This window comes from Echinops telfairi, unplaced genomic scaffold, assembly GCF_000313985.2.
Source record: "Echinops telfairi isolate 266 unplaced genomic scaffold, ASM31398v2 ScPeMD7_7458;HRSCAF=8496, whole genome shotgun sequence".
NCBI classification, from domain to species: domain Eukaryota; kingdom Metazoa; phylum Chordata; class Mammalia; order Afrosoricida; family Tenrecidae; genus Echinops; species Echinops telfairi.
Genome location: NW_022111358.1, coordinates 24,331,384 through 24,345,393, shown reverse-complemented (window position 1 = coordinate 24,345,393; position 14,010 = coordinate 24,331,384). Strand labels below are relative to the sequence as shown.

The window sequence follows — 14,010 nt, the reverse complement described above, 5'->3', positions numbered from 1 at the left end:
GGGCTGGGCTGCACCCTCTGCCTCCGAGGAGAGCCCACCAGCGTGGACGGGGTTGGGAGGAGGATGGACAGAAGCCGACTTTCTGTTAAACCTTCAGCCGGCTTTGGGCAGGAGGGGGACCCCAGTCCAGTCATGGTCTTGAGGAGGAAGGGATCTGATCCCCTCGCTTCAGCTCCTCTTCCTCCCAGGACCCTGGGTCAGAAATCGGAAGCCCATCCCAGGACCCTGGGTCAGAAATCGGAAGCCCATCCCAGGACCCTGGATCAGAAATCGGAAGCCCATCTAGGACCTGCATGCTCCCCAGCGGGAAATGCACCCAGACAATTACACTTGACCCCGCTTCCCCGACGCGCCAGAGTGAAGATAAGCTCTAGGCTGGGGCGTCTCCTCCCCCAGTGATTCCCGTGGGAATGGTGCCCAGGCTGCCTGGGGCCTGTCAGAGCTCCAGCGCTTATCTCCAGCAGGAAGGGCCCAAGCCTCAGCCTCCCACTGCGGAAATGTCATCTTAGCCCTTGTTGTCCAGCCGGAAGTCTAGCAGCAGCCTAATGGACATCCTCCCAGCTCCTCTGGCTCTCAGAGTCCATCCATCCCCAATGCCTCCTTGAGCCCCCACTACCACACAGTGAGATTGGTATCAAGTGCCCATTGGCAGCCTGGGGACTGAAGCTCCTGAGCAGTGATAGGACCGATACAGTGAATGAAGGGACGCTAGATGGGCAGCCAGGACGTCTGGGGCCTCATGCTCTGATCATTCCACGTGGAGACCCCACACTCCTCCAGTCCTGGGGGGGAGGGGGGTCCTGCTTGACTGTGCCTGGATAACAGCTGGTCTCTGTCGTGGACCGTTGGACCCAAAGGGAGGCAGAGAAAAGGATGATGCCTTCAGAACTGCAGGGCAGCTCTGGGGCCCCTCGGGGCTGGGCAGTGGAGAGTTAGGAGGGCCTCCGGAGGGTCCAGGGCAGCTTCGGGAGAAGTGTGCGGAAGAGGGAGTGGGGAGGACAGACCAGAGGGTAGGCGCAGGGTCCCCTAGGATTGGCAAGAAATCAACGGCCCTGGGACAAGAAGCCCTGTCCCTTCCTTCAATGTCTGGAACTCCTCAATCCAACTGGCTCCCCTGGGGCCCTGCAGTGCCCTCATACAGGCACCCCTTCTCTAAGACACAGGACCCTGCGGGAAATTCAGTCCCTACAGCTTGGGTTTGAAAGAGTTCAGCCACTCTGTGGGAGAAAGACAAGGCTTTCTACTCCCTTGATGAGTTCCAGTCTCGGAAACCACCCACAAAGGCAGTTAGTTCTACCCCTCCTGTGGGGTCGCTGTGAGTTAGAATTGACTTGATGGCAGTGATTTTTTAAACATTGATTTAGTAAGAGGTAGAGGATCATGGGTAGTGGGAACTGCTTGCAACTGGCTCTCAATGGAATGGGGAGGGGCTCAAACTCACACTGTGGTTTCCCAGAAGAAGAAACAACAATTCCATGGCCATCCAGTCGATTCCAACTCGGAGCATTGCTATCCATGTATCTGAACTGCGGTGCTGGCGAGGCACACTGGACGTTCCATGGACATCCGTTAGGAAGAAGTACAGACAGATAGATGCTCCTGAGAGGCAAGGATGGTGAGACTTCGTCTTACCTACTTTGGACAGGTTGTCAAGAGAGACCAGTCCCTGGAGAAGGACATCAGGCTTGGTCAAGCAGAGGGGCGGCGGGAGCGAGGAAGGCCCTTGAGGAGATGGACCGACGCTGTGGCTGCAACAATGGGCTGAACCGTAAGAACAGTGGTGAGGACGGCGCAGGACCAGGACCGGGCTGTGTTGGGTTCTGCTGTGCACAGGGTCGCTATGGGTCGGAATCAACTCGACGGCCCCTAAAGACGACAACAGCATCTCTCCACGGGTTTCTGAGGCTGTAAATCTTTACAGAAAGCCTCATCTTTCTTCCAAGGAGCAGCTAGTGGATTTGAACGGCTGACCGGCGGTGAGCAGCCGTACATATAGACTCACGACGCCAACACAGAAGAGAGGCCTGGTCAATTGCTTCTGTAAACGCTGACTGGCGTCAAGAAAGCCCTGTAACCACTGTGGCAGCTGAGTGGGTGTCAGGTCAGGGGCAGTGGAGGGGTTTCCTCTGTTTGTGTGATGCGGTGCCTGGTGCAGCACGGGGCAGGAGCGGGAAGAGGGTGCCTTTTGAAGGCAATGACAGTCTCAGGGGGAGCTGCAAGCCTCTGACCCAGGCTACTGTTAGGTCACATGGCTTGTCCTGTCACAGGGAGACTAGAGTGCTCTCAAGCGGTGGGGTGGGGGGACTCTGCAGAGGAGCCCCGGAATGTGGGTCAGATGGGGTTCCTAGTAGGATGAGGGGGAGGGGACAGGAGGACAAGGAGCAAGAGCAGCCAGTAAGGGGAGGGGGTGCGCTGGGGAACAAGCCCAGACGAAGTTTGAGCCAACCTAACTGGGTTCTAACATGGACTAATTCCTCCACCCCTCAACTACTAAGTCAACCCCAGAATCAAACCTGCAGACCAAGCAGCTCCCAGGCCCACACCACCCTGTCCCCTCATTGGATGGGCCCTGAGGGGGGTCGGCTCAGCCCAATCACTGCAGCACGCTTCAAAGCCATGAGCAGCTCCTCATGGGGAGGGCAGCAGGTTTCACTTACCTCGCCTGGCCGCCTGCCGGGGGCAGCTGGGGTGCAGCTGGGGAGGTCCAGCACCGCCGGGTTCCCTCTGCCCATCCCTCAGAAGTTGCTGCCTCTTCTCCTTCAGCCCTGCTCTGGTCAGACTTCGAACTTAGGGGGCAGGAGGGTGACACTGCCCCAATCAGGAGAGTGAGAGCTCTCAAGGAGAGCTCAGAAGTCATGCCTTTGATCAAAGGCAATGATCACTCCCTTGGTCTGTCTCTGGCCTTCTGACTTGGGCCCCAAACCCAGACCCAGTGAATGTGTGTGGGGGGGGTGTGTGTGAAGGGGGGTAGGTTGGGGAGTGTGGGGGGGACGTGTGGTGGCTGGGGGACGGGGGGAATGTGTGGTGGGAGTGTGGGGCATTGGGGCAATCTCAAGGGCAGGGCCAGGCAAAGGTTAGCACCTCTGAGACCCTGGCCCAGGAGGGGAACTGCTCATGCCCTAGTTAGGCTGAAGGCTCAAAAAATCACTGCCATCTAATCGATTCCAACTCCCTGTGACCCCACAGGGGAGGGTAGAAAGCCCCATCTTTATCTCCAGGAGAGGCTGGCGGTTTTGGACTGCGGTTAGCAGGCCACCAGGGCTGCTAGGGTAAAGGCTCGCAGGGGATCTCATGTGGAGTAGTCTGGCTGTGAGGGACAGTGGTCATTCATGGTACTGCTGCTTCCAGCTGGGGGCCCTCGGACAACGGCTTCACTGCTTCCTGCCTCAATCCTGCCGTCTGTAAAGTGGCCACCTGTCCCCATGTCCTCCCTGGGATGGCAGTGGGCATGAAAGGATGGCTTTGCAGCTCTCCCGGGCAAGGAGAGGCCAAGAATGTGACTTCTCATTCTCCGCACGCAGGCGGGTCAGGGCCACAGGCTGACTCCCCAGCCTGCTGGGGACAGGGCACAGGGAGCTGCGAGTGGGGCTCTGCAGAGGGGCTGCGGTGGGGGCTCAGGGGCATCCGTGGAGCTGGTGCCACCCAGGGATCTCCAACCCTCCCCTCAAGGACCGGCTCCCACACCAGACCACACAGTCACCTCTGTCATGTTTGTCAGTTTTAGTCGGAGGGCCATAGGTGACACCGTTGTAAATCGCTTAAAGGCACTATTTCTTTAAAAATCTATATAGGATTAGTACGACATTATTGATAAGTGAGCAGAAGCTTTGAAAAATGTCTCTGCTTCTTTGCCTTTCGTTACTCCTTCCTTCCCCCCGAAGTTACTGAGACAGGTCCGCCGATATCACCTCCCACAAGATGATAGTTAAAATGCCAGGAAAACAGACAAAACCGGCGGCGATCAAAACACACCGGCAGCAACACAAACAACAGCCATGCTTGTAGGGCAGGTTAGTAGCGTGTTTGCAGCACACGCAGACGAAGCCACACGGTCCCCACCATCGCTGGGGCAAGAATGACCGCTCTGACCAGGATGCAGTCAGTGGTTCAAAAAGCAACTGACCCTGGCGTTTTAGCCTTGCGACTCTATTGGCATGTGCGCTGGACTTACAAAAGGTGTTTTTGCTGTTATGACTAACCCCGGGGACCCTTGTACTAGAAAAATCATACCTTTCTGCTGTAACGCTGCCCCCAAACGGTCTAGCCAGTGACGTTAGTGTCACCCCTTGTGGTAGTGTCGCTTGGTGTAGTCAGCACCCGCTTCCCCCACACCCCTCACCACACACACCCCTCCAGGAGCTCCACAGGGGGCGGGGTCTGTATGAAATGGGAGAACAGGAAGAGTGTGTTCCAGAGATGGCCTTTCTGGAGGGGCAGGGTGGAGGCGGGAGTGGTGAGAGGAAAAGGGGAGACCCAATGTCCAACCTCTACCCTGGCCCCCACCATTTTGACTCCTGAAGATGTAGTTTAACCCACTCAAACGACCCCAAGCTCCATGCAGAATTGCTGGATCTTCCCAACCCTTTTGTTTTAGAGACACCCTTAGGGCCACAAGTCCTTGAGTGGGACGTGGGGTGGGGGGACTCTCTACGTGCAGCCAGCCAGTTCAGAAGTCCCACCAGGGAAATTACTGCTCCCCTACTACCTGTCTGGTCCCACTTGCTGGTCAGCTCCTCTGACTCCTCCCATCCCAAGGCTGTGGCTGCAAGTGCCTAAGAAATGAGGAAAGGGAGAGAGAGAGAGAGAGAGAGAGAGAGAGAGAGAGACTCACCAGGCAGGGAGACATCTTTGTGGGGTGCTCATGTTTGGATGGACCCTTGGCGGCAGGATGGGTTAAGCACAGGGTTGCTAGCCAGCAGTTCGAACCCAGCAGCTGCTCCACAGGAAGAAGACAAGGCAGTCTACTCCCATCAAGATTTCCCATCTCAGAAACCCTAAGAAGCAAGTCTACTCTGCCTGATAGGATCCCTGAGTCGGAATCGACTGAGTGGCGGTGATTTAGTACTAGGCTAGGAGTCAGAACCACTAGGGAGTTAGGCTCAGGCAAGCGGGGGTTCCATCGGGGTCTCTGCTATATTGTTCTTAGGAACTGGGACAGACTCAAGCACCCACGAAGAATCTATTCTCCTTTGGGATAGCGATTCCTGCAGCCTGGGGTGGTGCAGAGAGAGGAGGTAGGTGGTGGTGTCGGTGGCAGCGATAGCCATGGTAACCGTGGTGGCGGTGGTGATGACGGTGTTGGTGGCGATAACAGTGTGACGGTTAGTACAGTGATTGTGATGACTGTGATCATGGGAGTGATCGTTGTGCAGGTCCTGATAGTGCTGTTGACAGGGACGGCCGGAGTCATGCGGCGGTGCTGGCGTTTGGTGCAGGTGGTCGTGATGGTGCTGATGGGCATGGCCATGATGGTCATAGTGCTGCAGGTGTTGGTGTAGATGGTTGGAATGGCAGCAACATTCATGGACGGAATCATCACGGTCATGTCCTCATGTCGGTGATCCTAGCAAAGTAATTCCCTGGTATCTACAGCACCATCAGGCCAAGGTGTCGCATTACAAAATAACCTTTCACATCAAATAACTCCCACACAGGAGCATCTCCGCCACGAGGGCACCTGCTGAGGGCTACCGTTGTGTTCCCCATGCCTAGACCAGTGTATGTCACAGAGACGGTGCTCACTAGATCACCTGCTGCATGAACAAAGAAGGTCAAGTATCTCTGGGGTAAACAGGACACTACTTCACTCGGTCTGCATTGTGGCCCTGCAAAGGGGATCTTTCACATTCTCGCTGTACAGACCAGAACACCGAGGCCGCGCGACACAGTCACCTGCTAAGCCGGCACAGGAAGAAGCAAGGGGATTTGGAGGAAGAAGCAGGCATTCACACTCAGGCCCTTCTGACACCTGCTGCAGTGTTTTTCAAGACGGCTCTCCCCGCCAGCCCTCAGCATTTCAGCAGGGTCTTGTCCAGGGCTTAATCCTGGAGGCCTGCTAATAATAGTAACGACTGCTGCTTGTAATTGTTTGAGTAAAGCTTATATGATCAAGACTATGGAAATTATTAATAACCCAGACCCAGCCATGGTATACTGTGGGTCATTTTAAAGAGTGTTGAGATGGATAACCTTGGTAATAATTGTACCCAGGATCATAGATTAACAACAAGGGGTACTTAAGTGAACACCACACCATGAAAACCCTTGGTAGTAAGCAGCTCCACGCTGCTGTTAATGCTAATGCTGCCCCTTTCTGCCTTTCCTGAATCCCTCTGAGAGGAAAGGCAGGTCTGTAAAAGCCTGAGGAGGAGGATTCTGAGAAGCAGCTCCGGTTGGAAGGGATCCTGCTGAAGAGGCGTGTACTGCCCTCTCTCTCTTGGCCAGCCACGGAGGCTTGATGTAAGAGCCACAAGGATGGTCACTTTTCCCTTCTGGGACTGTCCCCCCCTCCCAGTCTTTGTTGGGTGGTCACTGAGTCTGAATTGACTTGACAGCAATGTGTTTGCTTGTTTGTTTGTTTGTTTGTTTGTTTTCCACCTAGGAGATCACTTACCAACTACTTGTGTCTTGTCTGTGTGATAAGACAGGTGGAGAACCATGCGTTCCCCTGTGCCTCTCCACTCTCAGGCACACACGCACCCTCAGGCTCACACAGAGTGTGCTACAAACACCAATCCTGACTCTCAGTCCCACTGTCCCACCCTCTCCTCCACTCCAGCACCTAGCACAGGGCAGGGCCACGCAGATAGGTGGGCGAGTGTGAGTGCGTGAGTGTGTCAGAAGCACATGTGTGAGCTTCAGAGACTTTCAGTGTGCACACCTGTGATCCCTTCCAACCCATCATTTGAAAATTCAAATGATGTCGGAGTAGACTCCATCCGGAAGGGCTGGAAGGGCTCCACTGCACCCGCATCCCAGGCCACCCAGTAGCACTCCCTCTCTATTAGACGTTTGCACAGAGCGCTCCGTGCTGGGAAGGCAGAGTGGAGGGGAATGGGCCAGGGGGTGATGAAGTGGGCACTTCTGCTGATAAATGCAGGGCAGAAAGCCCGCACCAGAGAGAAGCCGCAGCCAGAGGCGGAGGAAGATGGGTAAGAGAGCGAGCCCTGCGGCTGTCCACGCGGGAGGGGACCGGGAGCCCCAGTGGGCTGCCCTGGCTCTTAGACCCACCGCATCCGTGTGGACTCGCTGCGCGCTGTGGATGGACACTGGGTACCAGGGAGGGGTGGGCTAGATAGAGCCTTGGAGGGCCCAGGCGCGGAGCAACGGCAGCCGGGCGCACGGGCGCGACTGCCTACATGCCCTCCCCTCCCCTGCGCTCTCGTCCCCGAAGCCGCGGGGCGGGCGGGCGCGGTTCCGGGGGTGGGCGGGCAGGGCGGGGAGGAGGCGGGGCCGCCGCACTGGCTTCACTCAGCCCCTCCCGCCACCGCCAGAACGAGCGGAGCAGCGGCCAGCTCCGGCGGGCGGCGGGCGGCGGGCGCTGGAGCGCAGCGCAGCGTAGCGCAGCGCAGCCTCATCGGTCCGCGGAGCGGACAGAGCAGAAAGCCGAGCGCGGCCGCGCCAGACCGGGATGCGGGCAGGTGCCGCCGGCCGTGCCATGGATGGGCCGCGCCTGCTGCTGCTGCTGCTCCTAGGGGTGAGTGCTAGCCCGAGGGGAGTCCGATTCCTTCCTGGATGGAAACCCGAGGGGAGTCGGCGCCGCCCCCCTGGAGACAGAGTGGGACATTGAGGTCCTAGATGCTGGGTGAGGGGGAGAGAGGCTCTGATGCCAGGATCTACGAGGAGCGGACCTGGAGCGGACCCTGGATTCCAGGGAGAAGCTGTGGGCTAGGGGACGCGCGGACGCCCAGCTGGGCACCGCGGGGAGCTGCGGGCGGAACTGGGAGGGGTCTCTAAGCGGGAGGTAACGGACTCACGGGTGCCTGGGTTCTTCGTATAGGGCGCTTGAATGCCAGGATATCTGGGGTCGTGAAACAGAGCCGAGAGGAGGGGAATGGGGCAGAGATGGGAGAAGTGGGGCGCCAGAGACAAGGGGATGGAACAATGGGGCAGGGGGGTTGGAGGGACTGGCGACAGAGGGGACCGGACATCGGACAATGGGGACCGGACAGACAATGAAAGGGAGGGGTATGGGGGGGAGGTGCGGGAGGAGGCCGGGTAGGTGGTGAGGACCAGCGGAAAGGGACAACGGCGAGATGGGTAGAGAGGCCAAAGGGCAGCGCGTCAAGTGGAGAGACGGAGGCGCGGACCGGCAAGCAGCGGGGCCCTGCCTGGCGGCCGGTGGAGGGACGGAGAAGCTGAGAAAGGAGGCGCGGATGCCAAGAGCCCCAAGGCCGGTTCTCGCGCCTCCTGGCCCGTTGTGCAGTTCCGGCCTGAAGCCGGTCTGGGAAAGGAGCGCCCACTTCGGGGAGCAAACCCCTCCTCGGCCCCCAGGGTAAGCGGCTTCGCCACACTCCTGTGCTGGCCGTTCGGAGGAGCGCAGCACCTGGAGAGATGGAGCGGGCGTCGCCCAGGAGGGAAGGTCGGTGCGGGCGCGCTCGGGACCGTCGGGGCATCTCACGGCCCCAAGTTGCGCCGGCGGGAGGCAGCCCGCAGGGGGCGCCGCGGGGAGGGGCATGGGTCCTCTGCAGCCGCGTCCGCACTGAGAGTGCGCCCCCCAACCCACAAAGTTACGCGACCTCAGCTGCTCTCCGGTTGCTCCTGCGGCTCCCAGTGGCTTCTGAGCCCCGGGGTCGTTTTGACCGGGTTTGCAGGCCATGTGGCCTAGTGGATGCTCGTGAACTCGGGTCCGTCCCCGCCGTCCTGGCCACCTTCAGCTCCTCTGAGCACGGAAGCCCCCAACTCCCATTTAACAGAGAAGGAAATGGAGGCTCTGAGCGTTTCAACAACTGGGCCGAGGTCCCACAATCAAGTTCGGGCCGAGGCGTGGCTGGGTTTCCCGCCCAAGGGTGCCCCAGTTCTTGAGAAGAGAGTGGGGGGGATGACCCCGTGACCCGAGTCGAGCCGCCGGTGGAGTACGGGGGCGGGGAGCAGAGCCCTCTCCGAGGCTCGCCCTGATCCCTGGAGCCGGCAGTACCTGTGGCTGCGTCCTGCGCTTTGGGAGTGGCCGGGGGCTCGGGTGCTGACCATCGCCGCTGGGCTCGGAGGGGAACCGGGTGGCCTATGGACCCCCGAGGGCAGGGAAGGTGTGCCTAAGTCAAGAAGAGGCGGGGAGCGACAAGCGCTGGCGTGGCAGGCCTGGGGGTTCCAGTGTGGTGGGGGGGCGCCGCGCTCGCCTCCGCTCCGACGCCAGCGGCCAGGCCGGGGCCGGCTGTGCGCCCCGCCGCGGGCCGACTTTCTTCCTGGGCCGCAGCGAGAGTGCTGAAACCAGAGCGCGCCCCGGCTGGCGGGCCGCGCCGGTAATGGAGGCACTTTGTCATTCAGACGTCTGTAACCGGAGCCGCCGGGCTGGCTAATGCGCCTAATAGGGATGCAGCCTGGGCAGCAAATGGGCGGGCGGGCGACTCCGCAGCCAAGGGTCCTAGCTCCTTGGATCAGCCCATGCCAGTCCCGCCTGCGCCTCCACGCTTCTCTGGAGGGGCGGGATTCGGAGGCGGAAATAATAAAATATATTGCCTGCCTACTATGTGCACCCCTGGGGACTTTCTCTTGCGTCATTTAATCCTTGTGAGCCGCCAACCCCCCCCTAGTAAACCTAGTTCTGGGGAATGAAGAAACTGACCTTTTTACAGATGAGGAAGTTGACCTCCCAAGTTCCTAGGCAGGAGAGCAGCTCCCCAGGGAGAGTGGTGGCAGTTTCAATGGACCCCAAGGTGCTCGGATAGGTATGCCAGATCACTAGGCTTCCTCCCCCTTCCCGCTGACTGGAGCCCCAGTGGCATAGTAGGCTGCTGCCGAGCTGCTAATGGCAAGGCCAGCAGTTCGAACTCATCAGTAGCTCCGCAAGAGAAAGATGAGGTTTTCTACGAACTAGTCTCAGAAACCCACAGCGACCGTTCTCCCCTGACCTGAAGGGTCGTCACGGGCCAGAATGGACTCGGTAGCAGAGAGTATGGCTTGTTTGGTTTCTGAATACAGATAGGAACTGGAAATACAGGGAATCCAGGGCGGATGAGCCCTACAGGACCAGTGGATTGAGTGGCGATACTGGGAGGGTAGAGGGAGGGTGGGTTGGAAAGAGGGAACCGATTACAAGGAACTATGTGACCTCCTCCCTGGGGGACGGACAACAGAAAAGTGGGTGAAGGGAGACGTCGGACAGGGCAAGCTATGACAAAATAATAATTTATAAATTATCAAGGGCTCATGAGGGAGGGGGGAGCAGGGAGGGAGGAGAAAAATGAGGACCTAATGCTGGGGGCTTAAGTGGAGAGGAAATGTTTTGAGAATGATGAGGGCAATGAATGTACAAATGCGTTTTACACAATTGATGTGTGTATGGATTGTGATAAGAGTTGTATGAACCCCTCATAAAACGATTAAAAAAAAAAAAGGTCAAGGCCCCAGGCTGGTGGCACTGTAAGTATGGAATTCCAAACCCCTTTGCCTCCACACAGAGCCTCAGCCCCAGCTCCAAATCTCCCAGCAGCACCGTGCTAGTAATGGGCTCATGTCTCCATTCCTAAAGGGGTGGGGCATGGGCCAGCACTTTCCTACATTTGCGTGACCTCCGAAGACACCCCAGATAGATATGTGCGAACTCCTCCAGCCCCATTCCACCCACTGACGAGGCTGTGGCTTCCTTCACGTAAGAAATCTTCGCTGACGCCGTTCATTGGCCACATTGAAGCGCTCATCCAGTTTCTTCTGATACTTGAAGCTATTTTGGTGTGTATGTCTATGTTGTTCAATTACGAGGAATTTAACTTTCTCAATAGGCGATGCATCTCATGTTCCTATTCCGTCCCCTAAAAAGCCTGGGAAGTCTAAAAATGGCTCAGAAATATAACAAGATTGCAAACATTCTTGAAAATGGGATGGAAGCATTCTGCCAAGTTTGAAATGCGGGAGTGTAATAAAGACAAATGGTAGCAAATGTCTCCATCGTTTTGGTAAACCGATCGTTTCAGACCTGCTTTGGGAGCACATAAGCAGAGTCCTAGTGACCTGTCCTGTTTCCCGATGCCTGCCTTAGGACAGAGCCATCCATCTGGTCCACTGCCTGGGTGGACCCTCTGTCTGGGCCTGTTTCCCCCTTTGTCAAAGAGAGAGTGAAAGTTGGCCCGCCAGTCTTTCCCCCTTTCAGCTTTTTGCCTCAAGAACTGTAGCTCCCTGCCACTCCCAGCCCAGAGATCAGGACCATGTCTCATTGGGAAGACTCACTAGATCGTTGCTGACTTAGTGAACTTGTAAAGGAAACCCATCCCCTAGCCTCTGTTGGCTCCATAACCCTTTTAGTCTTCTCCTGGTGGGGGACATTTTCTTGATACCAAACCTGAATTGTGTGTGATGCTGGTGAATGATATTGAAAGTACTGTGGGCCACCAGAAGAGCCCCCATGTTTGGGAGGAAGTAGTGACAAGATGCCCCCTAGACAAAAAGATAGGGGAGACTTCATCTCATGCACTTTAGACATGTTATCAGGAGAAACCAGCCCCTGGAAAAGGACACCATGCTTGGTCAAAGACAAAGTCATCAGAAAGGACAAAGCCCCCACGGAGAGGGATGGCACAGTGGCAGCGACAGTGGGCTCAAACTGCAACTGTGAGGACGGCGCAGTACCGGGCAGTGCTTGGCTCTGTTGTACACGCCGCTCCTCTATGTCAGAGCTGACTTGATGGCACTTAACAGCCACCACCATCACCTGCCCGTTGGGTCTAGCTGGTTTGGAAATGACTCTCACTACCTCCTGCCCCAGGTCACTTGCTCGCCGCTTTTCCTGCAGCAAGACGCGTCTTTGGCTCCTAACATTTATAAAACCCTTTCTCTATACACGCACATGTGTAGATTATTCATTTCCTTCTCATGGCGCCCCTGTGAGGTATTAGAGACCCGAGAACACCAACTAATCTACCACATACAGGGGCAGCCTGAGATCCTCTGAACATCCCAAGCTCACCGCCATTGAGTGGTCTTCAACTTATGGTGACATGACAGAGGGTTTCTGAGGCTGTGAACCTTTATGGGGACAAATAGCCTCATCTTTATCCCGAGGAGCAGCCACTGGGTTTGAACAGCTGGCCTTGCCGTTAACTATTCAACACTTATTCAGTAGCACCCACAGGGCTCCTTTGAGGAAACAGGGAAAAGAACATCAGGCATGTGGTTATTAGCTAGGTGACCTCAAGAGAGAGGAGCAAGGGCTTCTGGGAAGAAGGGTTGCTCACAGCTGCCACTCAGGAGAGTACCACAGATGGGGACCCTCAGCTCACCAGAGCCCAGGTCGCTCCTAATCTTCACCAACTGGGAGCCATAGCGGAAGCAAGAGAGACCTTGGAGAAGAGGAAGGGAGGTCTCAAGGCGTGTGAGCACCTGACCTGGCTACTCGGTGAATGCTTCCAGCAATCCTATGAGTGGGTGCCTACTGCTGGGATGTCACAGCACAGAGAAGTCCAAAGCCAGCTCCGGGTCACTCAGCTCGTCCTTAATGAACCAGGATGGAGGAGGCATCTGAGGAGAGAGGCACAGCAGCTCACACATTTCACTCAGAGACTTGCCCCTGCCTGGTTCAAACCCTGCGTACACTTGCTTTACACAGGCTTCCAGGGAGGCTAATCAATGAGAACGGTGGGGGGAGAGGCCGCTTCCGGTCACACTCTGATGGCGGCCAGGGTGGACAACTGAAACCTCAGCAGGAAGGAGACAGGCAGAAAGGCTGTTTTCAAAGCTGATGGGAGAACTCCAGCGGGTTCAGGTGTGATCTTTGGGATAAAGAACATGACCTGCTTTATAGCCCAGAATAAATGGCCGGTCCCTGAGTCATGGGAGAGCCAGGAAGATATATTCTAGAGGCAGAGGAGGGTGTGGGAACCAGGGTTAAAAAGAAAAAGCATTAGGGTTTGGAGGAACAGATTCTTGACCTGGGTCATTCAGCTCTCCAGAAAGTTATTTCCCTATGGCTGAGATCATATGATATTGCCATGTCCTTCAATTCCATGACTATAGAGGGTGGACCCCCTGTGTGGTGGGCCAGTTCTGAACCAGGTGCTGGGGCGAGTACAGCCCCTGCCCTGAGAGAGCTGGCAGTCTAGCTGGACTGTCCAGGGGGACAAGAACTGTGAAGGGAGACCTTGTAACCCAGCTGGTTCCCAGCTTTGATTCATGGTGACTCCAAGAGCGTCGGAGTACAACTGGAGCCCAGCGGGACTTCTATGGCTGCCTTGTTTTTGTTTTTCAGTGGGTTGCCAGGCCTTTCTTCTGAGGTCACCTTGAGTGGACTAAAATTTCCCACCTTGTGGTGAACGGGCACGTGTGCTCACCGTTTGCACTCTGCAGGGTAACAGGGTGGCTTGGCCTACTTTGGGAGGGGAGGGGTGACCTCTTTCCATAGAAGTGACATTTATGAAGCAGAGCACAAGGGACAAAAAGAACCAGAGCAGACTCCTCTGGAATCTTGCCTCCTGGAAGAAAGTCCGCATCTGGAACCCAGGAGGCTCCTGGTCTCCAGATGTTGCCAGCACTAGGAGGAGACGGTGGCCACACCCAACCTGGCTTCTCCTGGGCTACCTATGTAGACCCTCCCTACCAGTTTCATGAGGACCACACCTGTGCCTCTCACCCTCCTCTCCCACCAAACCCTGGAGAGACCTCTGGCTATTTGAGGTAAAGGAGAGCCTTGACCACGAACTGGACACTGTGGAGGCAGAGGGCTGCCCCTCAGGACCTAGCACAGAGATCTCCCTGGGGCATTCCAGCCCGTACTCTGCATCTAATGGGGCTGCGTGGTCTGGTCGGAGTCTCAGCAAGCAGGCTTTGGATGCTTGCTTTGTCTAAGTTTTATTAGACATTGTG

At 56.8% G+C, this 14,010-nt stretch overlaps 1 protein-coding gene across 1 annotated transcript in view; it reads left to right on the top strand.

The window, feature by feature from the left end:
• Positions 1–7,630: 7,630 nt before the first annotated feature.
• The window catches only part of NGFR (nerve growth factor receptor), an 18,907-nt gene continuing 12,527 nt past the window's right edge, over positions 7,631–14,010 (top strand). The window contains exon 1 of the mRNA XM_004707410.2: positions 7,631–7,696. Coding sequence (XP_004707467.1) covers positions 7,631–7,696 — 66 coding nt within the window. The remainder of the gene's footprint in view (positions 7,697–14,010) is intronic.